Source organism: Artemia sp. Qi Xiang Cuo, chromosome 8 (assembly GCF_049724085.1).
Source record: "Artemia sp. Qi Xiang Cuo chromosome 8, ASM4972408v1, whole genome shotgun sequence".
NCBI classification, from domain to species: domain Eukaryota; kingdom Metazoa; phylum Arthropoda; class Branchiopoda; order Anostraca; family Artemiidae; genus Artemia; species Artemia sp. Qi Xiang Cuo.
This window is the reverse complement of record NC_142801.1, coordinates 47,528,971-47,546,925: the sequence shown is the minus strand read 5'-3', so window position 1 is coordinate 47,546,925 and position 17,955 is coordinate 47,528,971. Positions and strand designations below refer to the sequence as shown.

The 17,955-nt window shown below is 34.0% G+C and overlaps 1 protein-coding gene across 5 annotated transcripts in view; it reads right to left on the bottom strand.

The window, feature by feature from the left end:
* Positions 1–5,396: 5,396 nt before the first annotated feature.
* Positions 5,397–17,955, bottom strand: part of mlt (tubulin folding cofactor E like protein mlt) — an 86,430-nt gene continuing 73,871 nt past the window's right edge. For all 5 annotated transcript variants that reach the window (XM_089093514.1, XM_089093513.1, XM_089093510.1 and 2 more), the window contains exons 4-6: positions 17,560–17,896; positions 13,429–13,583; positions 5,397–9,288 (exon numbers count right to left, since the gene is read on the bottom strand). In XM_089093514.1, coding sequence (XP_088949640.1) covers positions 8,976–9,288; positions 13,429–13,583; positions 17,560–17,896 — 805 coding nt within the window. In that variant the 3' untranslated portion in view covers positions 5,397–8,975. The remainder of the gene's footprint in view (positions 9,289–13,428; positions 13,584–17,559; positions 17,897–17,955) is intronic.

The following is a 17,955-nucleotide window of genomic DNA, read 5'->3' as shown; positions in this document are numbered from 1 at the left end:
TATAATTAGTCTTTGATTTTCCACAGGCTGCTCATTAAGTTTTTGACCTAAGAGAACATCCTGTCTTTTTCTAGGTCGGTTTTAGGTTTTTGTAAATCCATCATCAATAAATCCATTTAAGCACATTCACAAGCCAAACAGCGCTCAGGAATTATTTGCCAAGCATATTTTAAAACCCATTATTTGTTTTGCTCTGTCATTAGTGCAATGAAAGTTTTGTCTATACTTTTGTGTACCGAAGGTATTTTTTAAATATAATAAAGGTGATTATTAATGGCTACGTGTATTACAAGTTCATCCTCTGCATGCGTAGGCCTGTGTGATAGCTCTATACAATGATAGCGGCTCCGGGGGGGGGGATGAGGGCACGCTCCCCCCTAACGTAAAACTGAAATAGTGTAATTTACTTAATTAATGCAAATTTGCGTTAATTAAACTTGCTCCTAACGCAAGTTTATCGGATCAACCTATTTTGCGCCTCCCCCCTAAAAATCCTTTATACGCCCCTGGCTGTATATAGGCATATAAATATACGCTTGTATAAATATATCTGTCAGGTCTTTACCGATAAAAGACATCTTTACAGGCATAAGAAATGAGGGGCTTAAGTTTGGGTAGTTTTGTGGGTCGGCAACGCCATCACGAAAGACCCTTGGTTCTCAGGCAACAAACTTGGGCTTTCGGTACTTGAAAATGGAACCTACTACGATTATGAAATGGCTTTACCATGAGAGAGGTTCAACATTTGAATAATCTCCTCCCCATTCTCATATTTCTAGCCAAAAAAAAACAGTTCTGTCCACTCAGCCAGCAATAAATCTGCACTGAAGATTTTAAAAGACAGTATTGCTTTGCTGACCAGAAGAACCCTCATGAAAAACGGAGCATCGATCTACTGGAAAAGAAAATTAAGTTTCTAGCCTGAATTGTTTAGCTCTTCATTTAACTGGCAAAACCAAACACCTTTCAAAAGCTTTAATTTACATTAACAACAGTTGGTCCCATTTTTTTACAGCCTATATTCCCTAGTTTTAGACTATTAGCCTCCCTTCTTAACCAACAGTTATACATTAAGAAAAGGGCTGAAGAGGACTATAGAAGCGGATATTATTATTATTATTATTATTATTTTTTATTCTTGTTTTGTATTTTAAATTTCGGTACGTTATATATTGAACAAATTATTTACCAGCCTAAAAAACGGATTATACACATTATGCACAAATCTTTAGTTTTAAAGGGGAATAACATATTTTCACCTCGTTTCACATCTTTGTGGGAAACTTAAAAGCATTAGCTAATATAGTACTTCAAAGAATCTCTTCTAAAAAAAGAAAAAAACCTGGAATTAACATATTAGTACTTTTGGCGTTGCATTCTGTACTCCTAACACAAATTTTATCAAACAATTCGTGACATCGAACTGTAAGTAAGAAGCGACTCGACTCAGTAGTAGCCGAAATTCTAAAAAAAACAAGGGAATTTTGATATCAATTAATACTTCAAAAGACTTGGGTTTTTAGGCTGATCCCAAATATATAAGATTAATTAACTTTAGTGTTACCAATCCCGCTATGAGCCTGAAAAATTTGCCTTATTTTCGAAAAAGGGCGGAAACACCCCAAAAAAGTCAAGGATTTTTTAATGAAAATCGTATAGTCATCTGCAAGAATGTGAAATTTTGCATTTTTCGCCAGAAGAAAGATCACGAATGAGTGTTTATTTATTGTTATTTTTTTTCCAGGCGCGATCTTATCAAGTCAATGGTCCTAGAACATCGGAAAAGGGCTCACTCGAACGGAAAATTGAAAGTTATAGTGCCTTTTTTAAGTGACCAAACGGTTTGAGGGCAGTCAGTCTTCCATAAATTATTCCATCTGTAAGGGGGGGACATTGGTCTTTACGGTAATGGTGGATCTTTGGTCCCAACTCTCTAAAAGTGACTCTGAAACACAAAGGCCTCTTAATTAGACGAAAGATCTTTTTAAAAGTACTAAAAACTTTAGCGTGAAGAGCAAGGGATTAAGGAGGAGACAACCCCCCTCATATACGAAATAACTAGTTTGTTTTAAGTTTTAATGTTGCACCTTACTTGCAGCTGAAAAAACTTTTTTTTTAAAGCTATAAATGTCCGCTATTATTTTGCAGGGGAACGCATTATGAAATAAGACTGTCTGTCATAGGAGATAATTTTAATAGTTATAAAAAAAAAGACAAAAGCAACCACAGAAACAAAAAAAAAACTATGTAATCCCAAGTTTTGGCGGTATGATGTGAAATAACACTGAAAATAAAATTATTTTCTAATAGCATGAAGATACGGTATTTCAACTTGTATGGCTCTCAGAAACTATATCTGACATGAAAGGGTCAGCATTGAACGGAACCAATTCCGGAAATACAAGCTTCAAGATATGGCTCATAAGCTTTCGTAGGATAAAAAGTAGATTCATCTTCTTTTTTGCTTTAACCAACAGCAATTACCTTTCAAGGTATAATTTTCCCAACTTTAAACATCGACGATGATTAATTAAACATATAGTTTTAAATAGTAAAACAAAAATAGAATACATTTACTAGAAAAAACAGTGACTCGTCTATACTTGCCTCTTAACAGGCTGTGAATCCTTATTCTTCGTTGAAGATATAAAGACTGGCATACATCTATATTTGTTCTGCATTTTATACCTTGGAAATTCTATAATCCGCTCTTCAATAAGCCTCCTTCTTTGCTCCTAGGCGACTTTGTCATTACTGTATTAGTATATCTTCTATTAGAAATATTAGTTCCCACGAACATGTATGTTTTAGCTAAATTAGAAAATGTGTATTTTGTAAGGGTGTACACATTTTTAATGTGTAATCTCAACAAATAGTTGAAAAGCTAGGTGTTCTGACGTTCATAATTTCTTACGTCAATAAAGCCCAAATGTTAGCTATGCTTGGAGGCACAACAGCAGGGAGGAATAGTATTTGAACTTGGCTCCCCAGAAACTGAATTTTCGTAACCTTTCACAATACTGGATTTCATACATTGTGTCAGGTTTTTGCTGGTTTGGGGACTTTCCCCCCTCCTCAAAATAAATTCACACGTGCATGTCCGTATGCTCGCATTTGTCACCTGAATTAAGCAAAAAAAGACTCCCGTCTATGCACATAATTATTCCAACTCAACCATTCGTTTGTGTTTTGTTGTTCACTTATCCATTATTTTAGCTTTGAAAAAAAAAACATTTCCCAAGAAGTCTTTTAAATGACAATACCCTTGCCGAAATAACTTTTTAAGCACTCAAATGAAACTAAACGAAAAAAAAACTATTACACGGGTCAAAAGAAAAAAAAAATCAGAAAGATTATGTGTTGCAGCCCACCAACTTTCTACGGAACTGAATCTTTTGGAGAACCTATTTATCTTTCAAAATGAATCTGATTGCATGTTTATTAAACACTGAACATTGTAAATTTAGACACAATGCATAAACTAAACCAAACTGTAATATATATTAAATATAACAGCTTATTATTTATTACGGTTATAGATTCATGAAGTCCCCAGGTTTAGAAAGGAAATACGAGAAGACTTTTTCAGGATGGAAGATGGGATGCATTGGGATGGAACGATTTTGACAGAGAGGAAAGGGCTAAAATAGGAATCTACGAAAAAGAGATTAAAGAAAAAAAAATAATAGAATAAAATTCTTGACCTTCAAGAAGAGTCTCGATCAACCTCTTCCGACTCGCTACACTTGTTTTCAAAATTAAGAACCATAAATAAGGATCTAAATGTAAAATTCTAAAAGAAAGAATACCATTACACAAAACAGCCCCCAGATAAACGGTATAGCAAAAACAAAGAATTGGGCAGGTTAAACCAGACCATTGGATTCACTAAAATGTAAAGACAAAAAAAAATGTATTGTTAACAGCAGTGATACTTACGTTATGAAAGAAGTTAAGAATGCATTTTGACAATAAAAAGTACGATAGGTTATACTGATATATTTTTCAAAGGTTATTTAAAATATTTCAATGCAGCAGATGTACTATCATGTCCAAAGATTTCAAAACAGTAGCAAAAAAATAAGTTTATTACAAGCCAAGCAAAGCCATACGACATAGTATTCGATAATAAACGTCACAAGATAAATAACATAAATATTCATCTTCTTCCCCCCTCCCTCCAAAAAAACAACAACAAAAACAAAATGTAAACTTAAATAAACAATCCTCCTTTCTTCGCCGCTTTATTAACATATTTATAAACTTTAATGAGTGTCCTTGTTACCGTTGTCTATGAAATTCCCGGGAACCCTCAACAAATTAATAGGCTAAAATTGCGGCAAAACTAGACTTCGAAAGCCGGGAGGAGTTACATTTCCCGTAGACTTAAGGTATTAGCCATAGATTGTATTGAAAGAAGGCTCATTCGAATTTATTCCTTAAAGATCTAGTGTTCTCTTTAAACAACAAGAGAGATCTCGCCACAGAAAAAGCACCACATTCTAGCATTTTCGTCCTTAAAATAGCAATTTTGGCCTGAAAAGGGGCCTAAATATTATCGGGTGAAAACTCTGAGAGCTATTAAAAGGGTATTTATCTAGTAAATAATTTCTTCGACAACACTGCCTTTACATTTACAAATAAAATATTCAGACTTTTATTTCTGATCATTTTTAAATAATACCGGGAAATCCGGCTCTCTCTCCATGAAAAATTCTGGTACTTGTGTATTATACGCCACTTACTCAAGTTTACGATGCGTAAAACTCGGGAACAAACCGGTTTCTTCATTAGTCTATTCCGTTACTTTAGAAACAACTTTGGGCTATATATTTGCACATTAGGGGGGGGGGTAAAGTAAAGCGGGTCTGCATGCAAAATGTGTTAGGTACAATTATTCTGCCTATTATGAAGTAGGAATTGTGTTCTGACTTCAAACTGTCCAAATACTTTAGCCCTCCCCCTTATGTGCAAATATATAGCCCAAATTATATATTTCCAATCTATTCTATCACTAGTCTTTGTCTTGTCTCGCGCTAATCTGAAAGAAACGAACGAAGGAACCGGTTTGTTTTCGAGTTTTACACAGCGTAAACCAGAGTGAGTGGCGTATAATACACAAGCACCAAAATTCCTTCCCCTACGGAAAATAAAAGACAAAACTCAAATAGAATTCTCAAATTTGGAAAGCCTTACTTTCCACGGGGGGGGGGTATTTTCCGGGGGAGGGGGTATTTACCGGTCTGGGGGTGGGTTATTTTCCGCGGGGGTGGGGGGTATTTTCCACTGAGGGTATTTTCCGGGGATGAGTTGTGCAGGGGTGTTTTCCGGGGGGTAAACGCCTAGAACCGCGTGCTGCATACGACTGGTTCCTAAACACAGATGCAGTCTATAAAAATAAAACAATTATTATAAACGGTTTATCCAATAAAACTAGCTGCAACAGAATATCGAGTAGATTCAAACAATCTATTAGGGTGTTGCCCAATGGTTTCTCCACCATGGTCTACCACTTCAATTTGGTTTCCGGTGATCCAGTAATTTGATTTGTCAGCTGCAGACTTTGGCTGCACTACCATGACTTTTATCTTCTTCCAGTTGATGGACAGTACGGTCCTTGCAACTTCTTCTTGAAGAGTATTCAGAGCCATGAATACCTGTGACTTGGAGTTGGCAGCCGGTGCTATTCCATTAGCAAAGTCACAATCGGTGAAAACTCTGTCCCCATACTTTATTCCAAAGCTTCCCGGTTGTTTATGTCGTAGCATGGTCTATAATTCAATTGAACACCTCAGGAGAAACTGAGCAACCTTGCTTGACTCCCGTTCTTATTGTAAAGAACATGCTTTGTCTTCCATTACTTGCACACAACTCTCAGTCTCTATGTACATGGCCCTGAGTAGGCGGACATATTTTAACGGGAGGCCCATATTTGAAAGGATATTCCAAAGAGAATTTCGACCAATAGAGTCAAATGCCGCCCTAAAATCGACACAACGAATAAAAACCTGTTTGCAGAACTTATTCCCCTTATCCATGACTTGCCTTGTGGCAAATATCTATTCTGCCGTTGATCGCATAAAACCAGCCTGCTCTACTTTACGTTTTCGTCGGAAGTGTGCAAAACACCGCTGCACCAGCACCATGGAAAAGAAAGTGCTTGGTACTGAAAGGAGTCTTATACCCCTAAAGTTGGAGCACTCTTTGTTGGTACCTTTTCTCTTTAACAGTGGTAGGACCGCTCCTATACGCGTCTTTCGGGGAAACCTCCGAGTCCCATATTGCAGTGAATAGGACTTGAAGCCATAGCAGCACAGTACCGCCTCCACTCTTGAGCAGCTCCGCGGGGGTTTCGCAGCTGCCAGGAGCTTTGCGGTTTATTTTATTCTACATTACTAGGCAGAAGGTCCACGGGTTTCCTCTTTTGAAAGATGAGACTACTGTTTGCTTGGTATTACTGATAATTCTGGCAAGTAAGAAATTAGCAGATAGAATTACCTTAATTAGACGATAAGCCAAGGAATTTTGAGCTCCATCGGGGAAGATTCACATCTTTTTGTATGGGTAGAAAATTATAGCAATGGAGCTGTTGGAAGGACGTAATTAATAATCTGGAGGATATTGTTATTCAGATATGATATATTAACGTATAGAAAGCTATGTAAACAACTCCACGAATAAGATGTTTTACCAGTAGCAGGGGCATTGTGTAAGAATCCTAAATGATGCATAGCACTACGGCGTTACTTTAACCAAACAATAATTGAACAGAGATATTAAGAAATGTATTTTAATCTAGTGATAATATTCGCGATTTTATATTAAGAGATTGTACTAATTATTTAAGGGTCATCTTTTCTTGATTACTACTCCATGTGTTGTCTTTTTCAGATTGTATAGACCAGCAAGCTATAAAACTAATACGCTTTATTTTACGTCAGCTGCAATATTGTAAGTAACTTCAAGTTAAGTGTTCGGAGTTCAATTTGATAAGCTCCTCAGATGTACCAGCCATACACTAACAGGTGCCTATGATCAGAGGCCTCCCAATTAAAACATTAATTGTTGTAATGATAACGGCAAGATGTTTAATGTTCTTCCCTGTTGATTTTCTAATTAGCTGAATCACTGCCAATCAAACCCCGAAAAAGTGTGAAAAAGCATGAACACAGAGGGGGAAGGAGTCTCAAGGCCTTCCCTATCCAAAATCTCAAGCTTTTATCGATGTTTCCCTTGTTTTCAGTAGGTTTTAAATAATTTAACTTAATTAAGCCATTTTTACGAATTATCCCCTCCCTTTCCCCAAAATAAATTTTCGTAAAATTTCCTCGGCAAGATCTTAGCATATTGCATGGCTTTTTATACTAATCCTTTGACAAGAAAAATTATAGGTAACAATAAAATAAATTAAGAGGAATATATTTAATATCGATTAAATATAAATAAAATATATTATTGTTTATGAAAACCGATTATATTGACAAAAAGCTGTGGTCAGTTGTCGACTGCAGGAATTCAAAAGACGTTTTCTAACATTTTTGGTCAAACGGAGATGCATATTAATTTAAAATATCTTTATTAATTCAGTGTTACTAAAATAAATTGGAAAACTCAAAAAACTTAAATTTTTAAAGTAGCATTGGTCCATAAGGTACTTACAGACATGTGATTTTTTGCAATTGTAATGTTTTTTTTAACCAACTCACAGATCTAGTTTGAAAATAAGTCCAGTTTTCAAATTGCCTCGTCTTAGTTTTCAAATACTTTAAAAATCATCGTAGCGCAGACAATAGAACATTATTTACGGTCAAAACCCAAAAGTTTTTTTCTGTCTCTCTTTCCTCTTGCTTAAAATTTATTTCTTAAAACATAATGGCTTTTGAACTACAACAGACGAAGTCCCTGAATAAAATGTCCAACTCGGGAGAATTAGTACAACGTCACAAAAAAAGAAACTCTTTAAAGTTTAATAATACATGCTAATAGAGGTAATACAAAACTAAAAACATAACTTCGCATTAAAATCGTTTTAAAATAAAACTTTAAAATAGTCCGATTTCCTAAACAAAAAGAAATGTAATAAAACGAACATTAAACACACTTCAACAAACAACTCTCCGAATACAGAAAACAATTTCGAGACATAGCTGCCCACGCTACGAAACTACTTTAGTTCAAACTACTCCCAATTTTTGATAATACTTCGGTAAAATAACTTTATGTTAAATAGTGTACCCATCCATAATGTTTTCAAATATTTTTAGAAAGAATAAACAGTTTGGAACTTTTTAAAATTGCTTCCTATCATTTACCACAAAACCAGACTATGGCAAAGCCACGACTGTGAAGGATTTGTCAATAAATTCTCGACCTCGAACGTGTTTTCTTTTGGAATCATAATTACGCCCAGATTATTTCTTTTCTACTTCTTCCTTTTTCTTGTAATATTTTTCATAAAGAATACAAAGAATTGATTTAAATTTTTCGGAGACAAATTTTCAAAAGCTCTAGAAAAAAATTGGGTACTTTTCTGTTATAGCGACCCCACTCAAGAAGTGAAGTTGAGTTAATACTAATGAAAAATACCAAAACATATGAAAATATAATTTCTAGAAACAAATTTGGGCTATATATTTGCAAATTAGGGGGTGGGGGTAAAGTATAACGGGTCGGCATGCAAAATGTACCGGCTACAATTATTCTCCATATTATTATTAAGTAAGAATTGTTTTGTAATTTCATGCTGTCCAAATACTTTACTCCCGCCCCCACAACCTAATGTGCAAATATATTGCCCAAATTATATAAGTCTAATGTATTCTGTCACCCGCCTCTTGTCTTTCACTGAGCGCAAGTTAATTGTCTCTTAATACAGACAGATAAAAGTCCGGTTTTAGGTTTGTTCGAGTTTTACACAGCGCAATTCTTGAGTGGGGTCGCTATAACAGAACAGTACCAAAAATTGCTTAGTTCACTTATTTACGGTCAACAATAATAGTATCGCCATCTTCAATTAGCAAACTATAAAGTTTTTTGGATGGCACTTTCAACTCATCAGGACCATACGCAGACTGTTTACTCAAGAAGTAAAGTCGCATACTATTTGCACTAAGGTTCAACAACGGTTCAAGTTTCTTTTTTAATCCCATCACTGTTATATCCTGTCTGAACATTCTTACTGAAGATTTATTATCATATTCAATAACAACAGAAACACACTTTTTTGGTTTTAGATCCAGGTCGATAAGTTTATCCAGCTTTCCGTGAAGAGCTTCTAGCTCAAAGTATCTAAATTAAAAAAAAATAAATGAAATTTGCATATTTTACAAGAAAACTCAAAAGCACATGAAAATAACTTGGATTTTCTATCCCTTTTTATAACAAGAAGACAAGAAAAAAAGTATAAGAAAAAAAATGAAACAAAACTTGCATATTTTACAAGAAAAGTTAAAGTAATCTGGATTTTCGATTCCTTTCTACAAAAAAAAACAAACAAAGATAATAGAAGTCTAAAACAAAATAGAATAAAACTGAAACTTACATATTTTACAAGAAAAGTCGAAACCACTTGAAGGTAATTTGAATTTTCGATCCCTTTCTATAAACAATAGAAAAGAAAAATTTTAAACCAAAAAAAAACTTACATATTTTACAAGACAAGTCAAAACAACTTGAATGTAATTTTTTATTTTTGATCCCTTTCTACAAACCAAAAAAAAAAAAATCTAACACAAAATAAAACGAAACTGAAACTTACACATTTTTCAAGATAAATCAAGACAACTTAAAATAATTTGGATTTTCGATCTCAATCCATAAAAAAAACAGAAAGCCATCAAAACTATCAAGCTTTTTCTGGCTGTTAAATTTTTGTTTATTATAAAATTTGGAGAGTTAATATACTTTATTCCTGAAAACGATACCCTTTTGCTGCTTTGTACATTGTAGCCCCTAGCTGAGCCATGTGCAGCTGGCGCCTACCATGGAAGTTTAACAAATGACGGCCCTTAATTCCTGTAGAAACGAAAAAATAACTGACCAATTAAGGCATACTTTAAGTACTTACTCTAGATACATAAATTATAAAATTTATTACTAAAAGCTAAAGTTTGTTGACAAACAATATTTAGGCTTAGGAGGTCAGTCGAGAAACTAATCGATCGTGTTCTCTGTAGAAAAAAAATGTCAAACAGTTCGTGGTAACGAACTGTGAGTAAGAAGCGACCAGGCTAAATAGTAACCGAAAGTCTAAAAAACAGAATTTTCGATTCTGATACCAATAGATACACCAAAAGAATCAAATTTTTATGCCGATTTCAAATATACAAGTTTCATCAAATTTAGTATTACTAATCAAAAGTTACGCTCCTGAGAAAATTAAGGGGGAAACACCCCCTTAAAGTCACAGAACCTTAATAGAAATCACACCATCAGATTCAGCGTATCAGAGAACCCTACTGTAGAGGTTTCAAGCTCCTATCTGCAAAAATGTGGAATTTTGTATTTTTTGCCAGAAGAAAGATCACGGATGCGTGTTTATTTGTTTTTTTTTCCCAGGGGTCGTATCGATCCAGTAGTCCTAGAATATCGTAATAGGGCTCATTCGAACGGAAATTAAAAGTTGAAGTGCCCTTTTAAGTGACCACAAAAATTGAAGGGCAACTTGGCCCCCTCCCAGGCTTAAATTTGCCCAAAGTCACCCGATTAAAATTTTGAAGACTGCCATTTTGTTCAGCATGGTCGAAAAATATAATAAATGTCTTTGAGGATGACGTAATCCCCCACAGTCCCCGGGGGAAGGACTGCAAGTTATGAGCTTTGCCCAATGTTTTACATATAGTATTGGTTATTAGGAAGTATAAAGACGTTTTCAGGGGTTTTTTTCTAGTAGTGGGGGGGGGGAGGTGGATCGGGGGTTACGTGGGAGGATCAACATCAAAACTTAAAAATTATTACGTATAGGATTGGGTCCACCCCCTAGTCAATACCTCGCTCCTTACGCTGAAGCTTTTTTTTGTACTTTCATAAGAGCTATTTATTCTAATTAACGGCCTTTATGAAGGGGTCATTTTTAAAGAACTGAAAAAAATGTGAACTTTAGCGTCAAGAGCGAGGCATTGATTAGGGGGGCGAACCCCATAATATACGTAATAATAATATACGAATATAGAAGTTCGTTACGTAAGTTAATTTTTTTTTTTAATAGTAATAGTAATTTATTAACACACACAAGGACAATACATTTTACTCACTACCGACCCAAGAACCTGGGGTCAGGTTGTCCTAAGGGTAGGCATATATCAAAATTTCATATTCACAACAGAAATATACAACCTAGGCCTAAAAAAATAAAATAAAAGAAAAATCATTCCCCTTCGCACGCAGTTCCTACCACCAATCACAAAATCACCATACTTGTCCTCCAGGTACATAAAAAAAAACATTAAAAAAAAAAAAAAAAAAAAAAAAAAAAAAAAAAAAAATTTAAAAATCATATTTCTCATATAACATTCCTTTTAATTCGTAAGTTACGTATATTTATTACTAATAAAAACGTTCATAAATAAAATTAAACAACTTTCGAGAAAGCCATTTGGCCCAAAAAAAGTAAAATTAATATGCAAATTTCGTTTTAATTATTCATGCACTGTGAGCCAAAACCAAAACCTGCATTAATTTAAAAACGTTCAAAAATTAAATTAAAAACAAGTTTTTTAACTCAAAGTAAAGAGCGACATTAAAACTTAAAACGAACAAATGTAATTCCGTAAATAAAAGGGGCTGTCCCCTCCTAAACGACTAGCTCTTTACTCTAAAGTTTGACTCTTTCTCACAACTCTGTTTTTCAGAACAATAAAAAACTTTAGAGTAAAGACGGAGGCATGGAGGAGGGGACAGCCCCTTTCATATACGGAATAATTTGTTCGTTCTAAGTTTTAAAGTCGCTCCTTACTTTCAGTTAAAAAAAACTTGTTTTTTTTTTATTTAATCTCAATTAGGAATGATCTTAAGGGTTAGTAAGGAAACGATACGTACCGTTATTAGGTACGACAAACGATTTCATTAAAATGCTGAATACCAAAAAGCAGGGTTTGAATCTGGTCAATTAAGAGGGAGAATTTGAAACACTACAGATTGGTGTGTAAAAAAGAAACTTTGTATCTACAAAAGACAGTTTTTTTTCTACCAGAGCGTTATTTACTTAAACAAACCTAGATATTAATTAATTTTTAATTTAGATGCTAAAATAGAATCAGCCGAGATTTCAAACATTTTTCCACTGGCCACAGGCTTTTTATATTAAAACCTAGGAGTAAGTGTTACGTGAACTATAATACGAATCTAAATACAAGAAACCGAATACAGACCTATACAGAAGTAACACGGAAGTACTAATGATTAGAAACCAGGATTAAAAACTAGAATACCAATCTAAATACAAGAAACCGAATACAGACCTATACAGAAGTCACACGGAAGCATTAATATAGAAAAAATTATGCTCTTTTTTTCAGTTAAAAGTAGGCTTCTAAAATGAACTAACTTGGAGTTCAATTTGACACAAAAAAGCTGGAAGATGGGATTACACTCAATCAAAAGTTTTTTTTTCCCCAATTTGCGTTCTCGCAAAATACAGAAGTTTTTTTTGAGGGGGGGAGGATGAAATTTGAAAAAATCCAAATAATATATGTAATTTATAAGAAAAATATAGGAAAATCTGAATCAGTAGGGGGATGGAATGGTCCTGAGCCACTTCTACTATGATCACTAGATTTGTGTTTCGGTTCAAGTCAACCAAAAATTAGGGAAACAATCTCTTTCGAGTTCAATTTCATATAGATATATGGAATTCAAGGTTTGTTCAACGCAGGAATTGATTTTCGAAGCTAGTCCTATTGAGAAAATCGAAAATTGACACATCCATAAGATATATATTTGTCGCAGGGTTTATATTGGACTTTAAAACAATTTCAAGGAGTATTTCAGCTCCATAAAATTTTACCAAAAACTTCAACGTAGAGGATAAAACTCGTTTCTGAATTTAAAGTAGAGTTCCATTTCCAAATATGAAAATATACATCGTTCAGTACAAATGTCTATCCTATATAGCTGTTTATTAGATTCCCCAGAATTGGTAATTTGGCTCATTTATTATCTTGAGGAAGAGACATGAACACATTCTAGATTAGAAATTTTACAGAATTTAGACAAAATTTTCAATAAAGAACGGATGATTCGATTAGCACAAAAACAATTACAAAAAACCCGGGAATGGTCGGTTTGAATATGTGGTATGTCATCTCGTGATAGATTCAAAAGTTCCTAGAGATTAGATTTTTTTTATTTGACAAGTATATTAAATTAAAACAAAACGTAAAAATATGACGACCAGCTCTAAATCTCGATAAAACAGAAGAAAAAATGTACCTTTCAGGTTTATTTTCTTGCTCCATAAAATATCGAATGAAAGCTCTTTCTGCCTTATCACGAGCATCTCTGGTTATTGTTTCACCTCCATTTAAAGTGATTAAATGTGGAAGCCTTGCTATAACAAGTTGTCTTCTCAAATTTATGTCTAATCCCTAACAAGAGAACAATGGTTCAAACCAAACAAAGGAAATCCATTTAGTATTTAGTTTTCAATATATTCTCATTAAACTATCGTTTAAGTCTTCTCAACCCCATTCTTAGTAGTTACCTACTCTGCAGTGGCGGTTCTTATCCTGGGCAGGGGGTCAGCTGCCACCCCGTTTTTCTGACATCTGAAATTAAGTTCCTTTTACTTTAAACTTTTACATTCCTACGGTATACATTGCCCCCTCCCCTAGATTATGAGGCCTAAAGCCACTACTGATTCTCTGGCATGGGTTGATTGAAATGTTTGATTGAAGCAAAGATAAATTTTAGTGATGAAAATTGAAAATCCCACACAAATTATCCATACAAGCTAGTGAAAGACATTCATTTTTGTATGTTCAAATTTCTTCTACCAATGATATTATAAATGTAATCTTTTTCTGCTTTCCTTTCCTTCCCTCTATTGCTAGATATGTCTCAATTGCTATAAATATACTGTGCCAATAATCTGTTAGTAGAAAATGTTGTACAAACATAAAACAGAATCAGGATCTATGGAATATCTTCTTTTACAACTTGTTGAAATTGTTGTTGACTGCAGCAGCAGCGGGTAATAGGAAATGTTTTCCGAAGTTTAAGGAGAACGCAATTGTTGCCTTGACTAGAATTGTGTAGTTTCTGTCTAAATCAATGTAAATACATCTGTGTACAACACCGTATCAAGTAGAAAATGTTGCACAAACATTAAAATAGAATCAAAATCCATACTATGTCTTTTTACAGATATTTTTTCATTGTTTGTTTGTTAAGGACGATTGAATGGACTTCCGAACATTTCGTATGAACCAGCTCTTTCCATTTCCGATCTTTTTACCCAAGTAATTATTTTCACGAAAGGCACAATCCAACCATTCGATCATAACAAACCAAGACATAATCTTTTTGAAGCCCAATTTTTCCACCGGAAAAATTGGTAAATCCGTTTTCCCACTTAATCGGGATATATGACAGTTAAAAACAAATTGCAGTAGAAATACTTCTAAGGAGGGGAGGGGTGGATTCCACAGCTAATATATTCTTACATAAATTTTATTTCGAACGGTCAAGGATAATGAAGCGTGGCATTTTGAATCAGTGTCAAAATGGAAATCCGTTTTGTTATGGAGAAAAGCAACAAGAAAAAAAAAGAAAAAAGTCGAATTGAAAAAGAAATCCTAGGACAATCTTTGAACTTTTATAACCCTAGGCAACTACAATAGTGCCTGTAGGCGTAGGATTCAGAGTCTCTTGAAAGAATGAATTTGAATAGACTTAAGGCACTAATTACATTTTTTTTTTATTTTTTTAGCTCCTGTTTGCGTTGAACCAACATCAGCAACTATGAACTGAGGAAATGCCTAACCTTTTTACAGTCGTCCACATCAGAAACGCATTTTCTACAGTGAAAAGGTTTTGAGCAAACACAGTCTGTTTTGACGAGGTTACAAGAAAAATAATAGCAAATAGTATGTTCCAACCAAGATACATTAAATAGGAGAGATATTGTAATTCCACTGACATCAACAATCAATGTAACAGGAGATATTAACAGAAATGATGCGTTAAATTTGAAACCATTTTTTGCAGTGAATGCATTTTTGATTTGTTAGCTGCCAAGAAATGTCCCTGTTGTATGTGTTCAACGAAAATGAAAGTAGTAAGGAATAAATAATCAAAATCTAAAATCATGGGACAGGAAACAAAAAATACTGTTCACAAAAGAGGTAAGTTCTTACATTTCATTGCTTTAGCCTTTTAGATTATTCTCAAAATCGTTTTTTCAGTATATGCCAGTCTTTTAACATAAGATTGCTCTTATCTTTTGCAGAATCTGCAAATCTGCTGGCCTCCCATTGCCTGTGAAAAAAGGCTAAAGCATTTCTTGAACATTTAGTAACCTTTATCCACTCATTGACAACTTTCAATAGAATAGACCAATATCATTATTCTTTGCTTTATTTTGTCCCATAGAGCCAATCTACAGCAATTTTTACGGATTTCCGTACTATTAAAGAAGATATTCAACCTGTACGGAATACGGAATTATCTTGAAATATTGTAGACAAGGAAAGGGGGCTTACAGAAGTATGTATAAATTAAAAGAGACTAAAGTGGGCTTTTCTAAACCCAGTTTTTGCGGTACTGGGTGTAAGTAGAGCTACATACAAATACGGCCCTAATAAATACAACAATAAAAGATCCTCTAGCAATCTAGCAAAAGCCATCTAGCAAAAAGTAAAATCAACTGATTGTTGTTTTTTTTTTAGATGGAGAGATTGCATATTGACTACGAAGTACTAACTGACTTTTCTAGACGCCTACTCATTCCTTGAATTGGAACACTTAAGCAAACATAAAAAATACTTGGAATTTTTTAGACCAGACAAGGAATACACTAAAACAACAATTTATAAAGTGTTTTTTTTTACCTTTTGCTTTCTTTTAAGGACTTGACAGTTTCTGCTGCGGATGGTTGAAACAGCAACAAATATCACGGCAAGAGGCCAATACGTTAATATCTATACCAAATACTAAAAAATAACGACCACAGTTATACCTTCACCCCCAAAAAAATCTTTTACTTACTTTGCTATCAATGGAAGTAACAAGTACCAAAGAGTTAGAATAATCAATAAATTTTTGATAATTATGCTTATATGTTACCAGGTTAGACAGAAATACAAGAAACTTATAAATTACGTCCTCAATCAATTTAAAAAAGCAGAAAATAAACATTTTTAGTCCTCCCGAAGTCAGAATATGCTTTATTTTTAGCATGTCAGTGTGTATTTTCTTCCCAAAAAGCCATTTAAGAGGTTTTTATTGTATGCCTTAACTTTTGGTCCAACCAATTAAAAGTGCCAACAACACTTCCTTGTTCACTCTCCATTTCAAATGAAATGCCGACTTGACTTTTCCATTTTGTGCGTGTTAAATAAATGTTAAATTTACAATCTTTTATCATAATTGAGCTTTCTACTCGCTTTTGAAGATTTCTGTAAGGGAAAGATGATTTTGACACCTTCAGTTCAGTATTAACTGAACCGCTATTAGAGGTAGTAACTTGAAAGCTCCATTTGAGTAATTTTAGTTAAAAGCAAAATTTTGAAAAATCTTAAGAAGAATTCTTGGAGAGAACCTATAAAGATAATAAATACACGACATTGATTGAACTGAAAAAAAAAATCATGATTGATATTATGCTTTTAGAACAAATAACAGGGTTCCAAGAAGTTTCTAAGATGACAGACTCTTTACGAGGTTAGATAGAAAATAGGAACAGCGCGTAAATCGTACTCCGATCTTTAGCAAAGTCGGTAACTACGTTTGGCCCACATAGTTCAAAATTGATCGATATGTTTTAGATTAATGTTCAAAATGAATCGGTATGTTTTAGATTAATGTCTAAAATTAATCAAAGTTAATCGGTATGTTTTAGATTAATGTTCAAAATTAATCGGTATGTAATCGGTATATTATAGAAAAAAACTAATCGGTTTGTTTTTGTTTTTAACACAGGTGGTATGAGAACAACAAGAACTTAAAATAATTATACACCACCAGCGGGCTGAAACGACACCAGCGGTCAGATCATAAAGACAGCCGCCTGTCTTTATGATCTACGTTTGGTCAACAAGAAATTAAAGAAAATATAGAAGTTACATATATAGCTTTGTTGATGTTTGAAAACAAAATCAAGATTGAAACTTAGAATAAACCTGACTGTGAAAAAAGCAACTAAAAAGATCGTTATAAACAGCATGATTACTGAAAAACTTGGCTACTGAAATCTAGTATAACTAACACGGAAATCCAGAAGAAAAACATGTCTGGGTTAAAACCCGTAATGAGTGAGTGAGATTTCTCTTAGATACGGGTGTCTAATCACAAAAAAGTATTTTAAAACGCCAAAAGTGTTAGTTCACTCCGTAATTTACTTACTTGAAGAATAGGGCAATTGAGTAACTTCAAATGCTTCAGGCTTTTTAAACAGCCAAAAGACTCAATTTCTCCCCATTCACAGATCAAGCAATCGTTCAATGATAATTTCTCTAGTTTGGTGAACATACTTTCATCGATTGTCTCCCATACTTCTTCACTCTGGTTTTGCATGAAATACAGCTCTTTCACATTTGGAAAAAAGCGTGAAAGATAATTTAATTCCAGTGGTGATAGTCTATTCTTCGAAAAATGTAGCACCTCAATGTTCTGAAATGATAGATCTTGGTCTGCCTTTCCAAAGTCAATTGATGTTGAATCAAGATGCAGCCTTTTTAGCCTACAAAAGAAAGGCTAGGCTTCACTCCAAAGGAGTCTCGGTTTTAACAAAGCGATAAA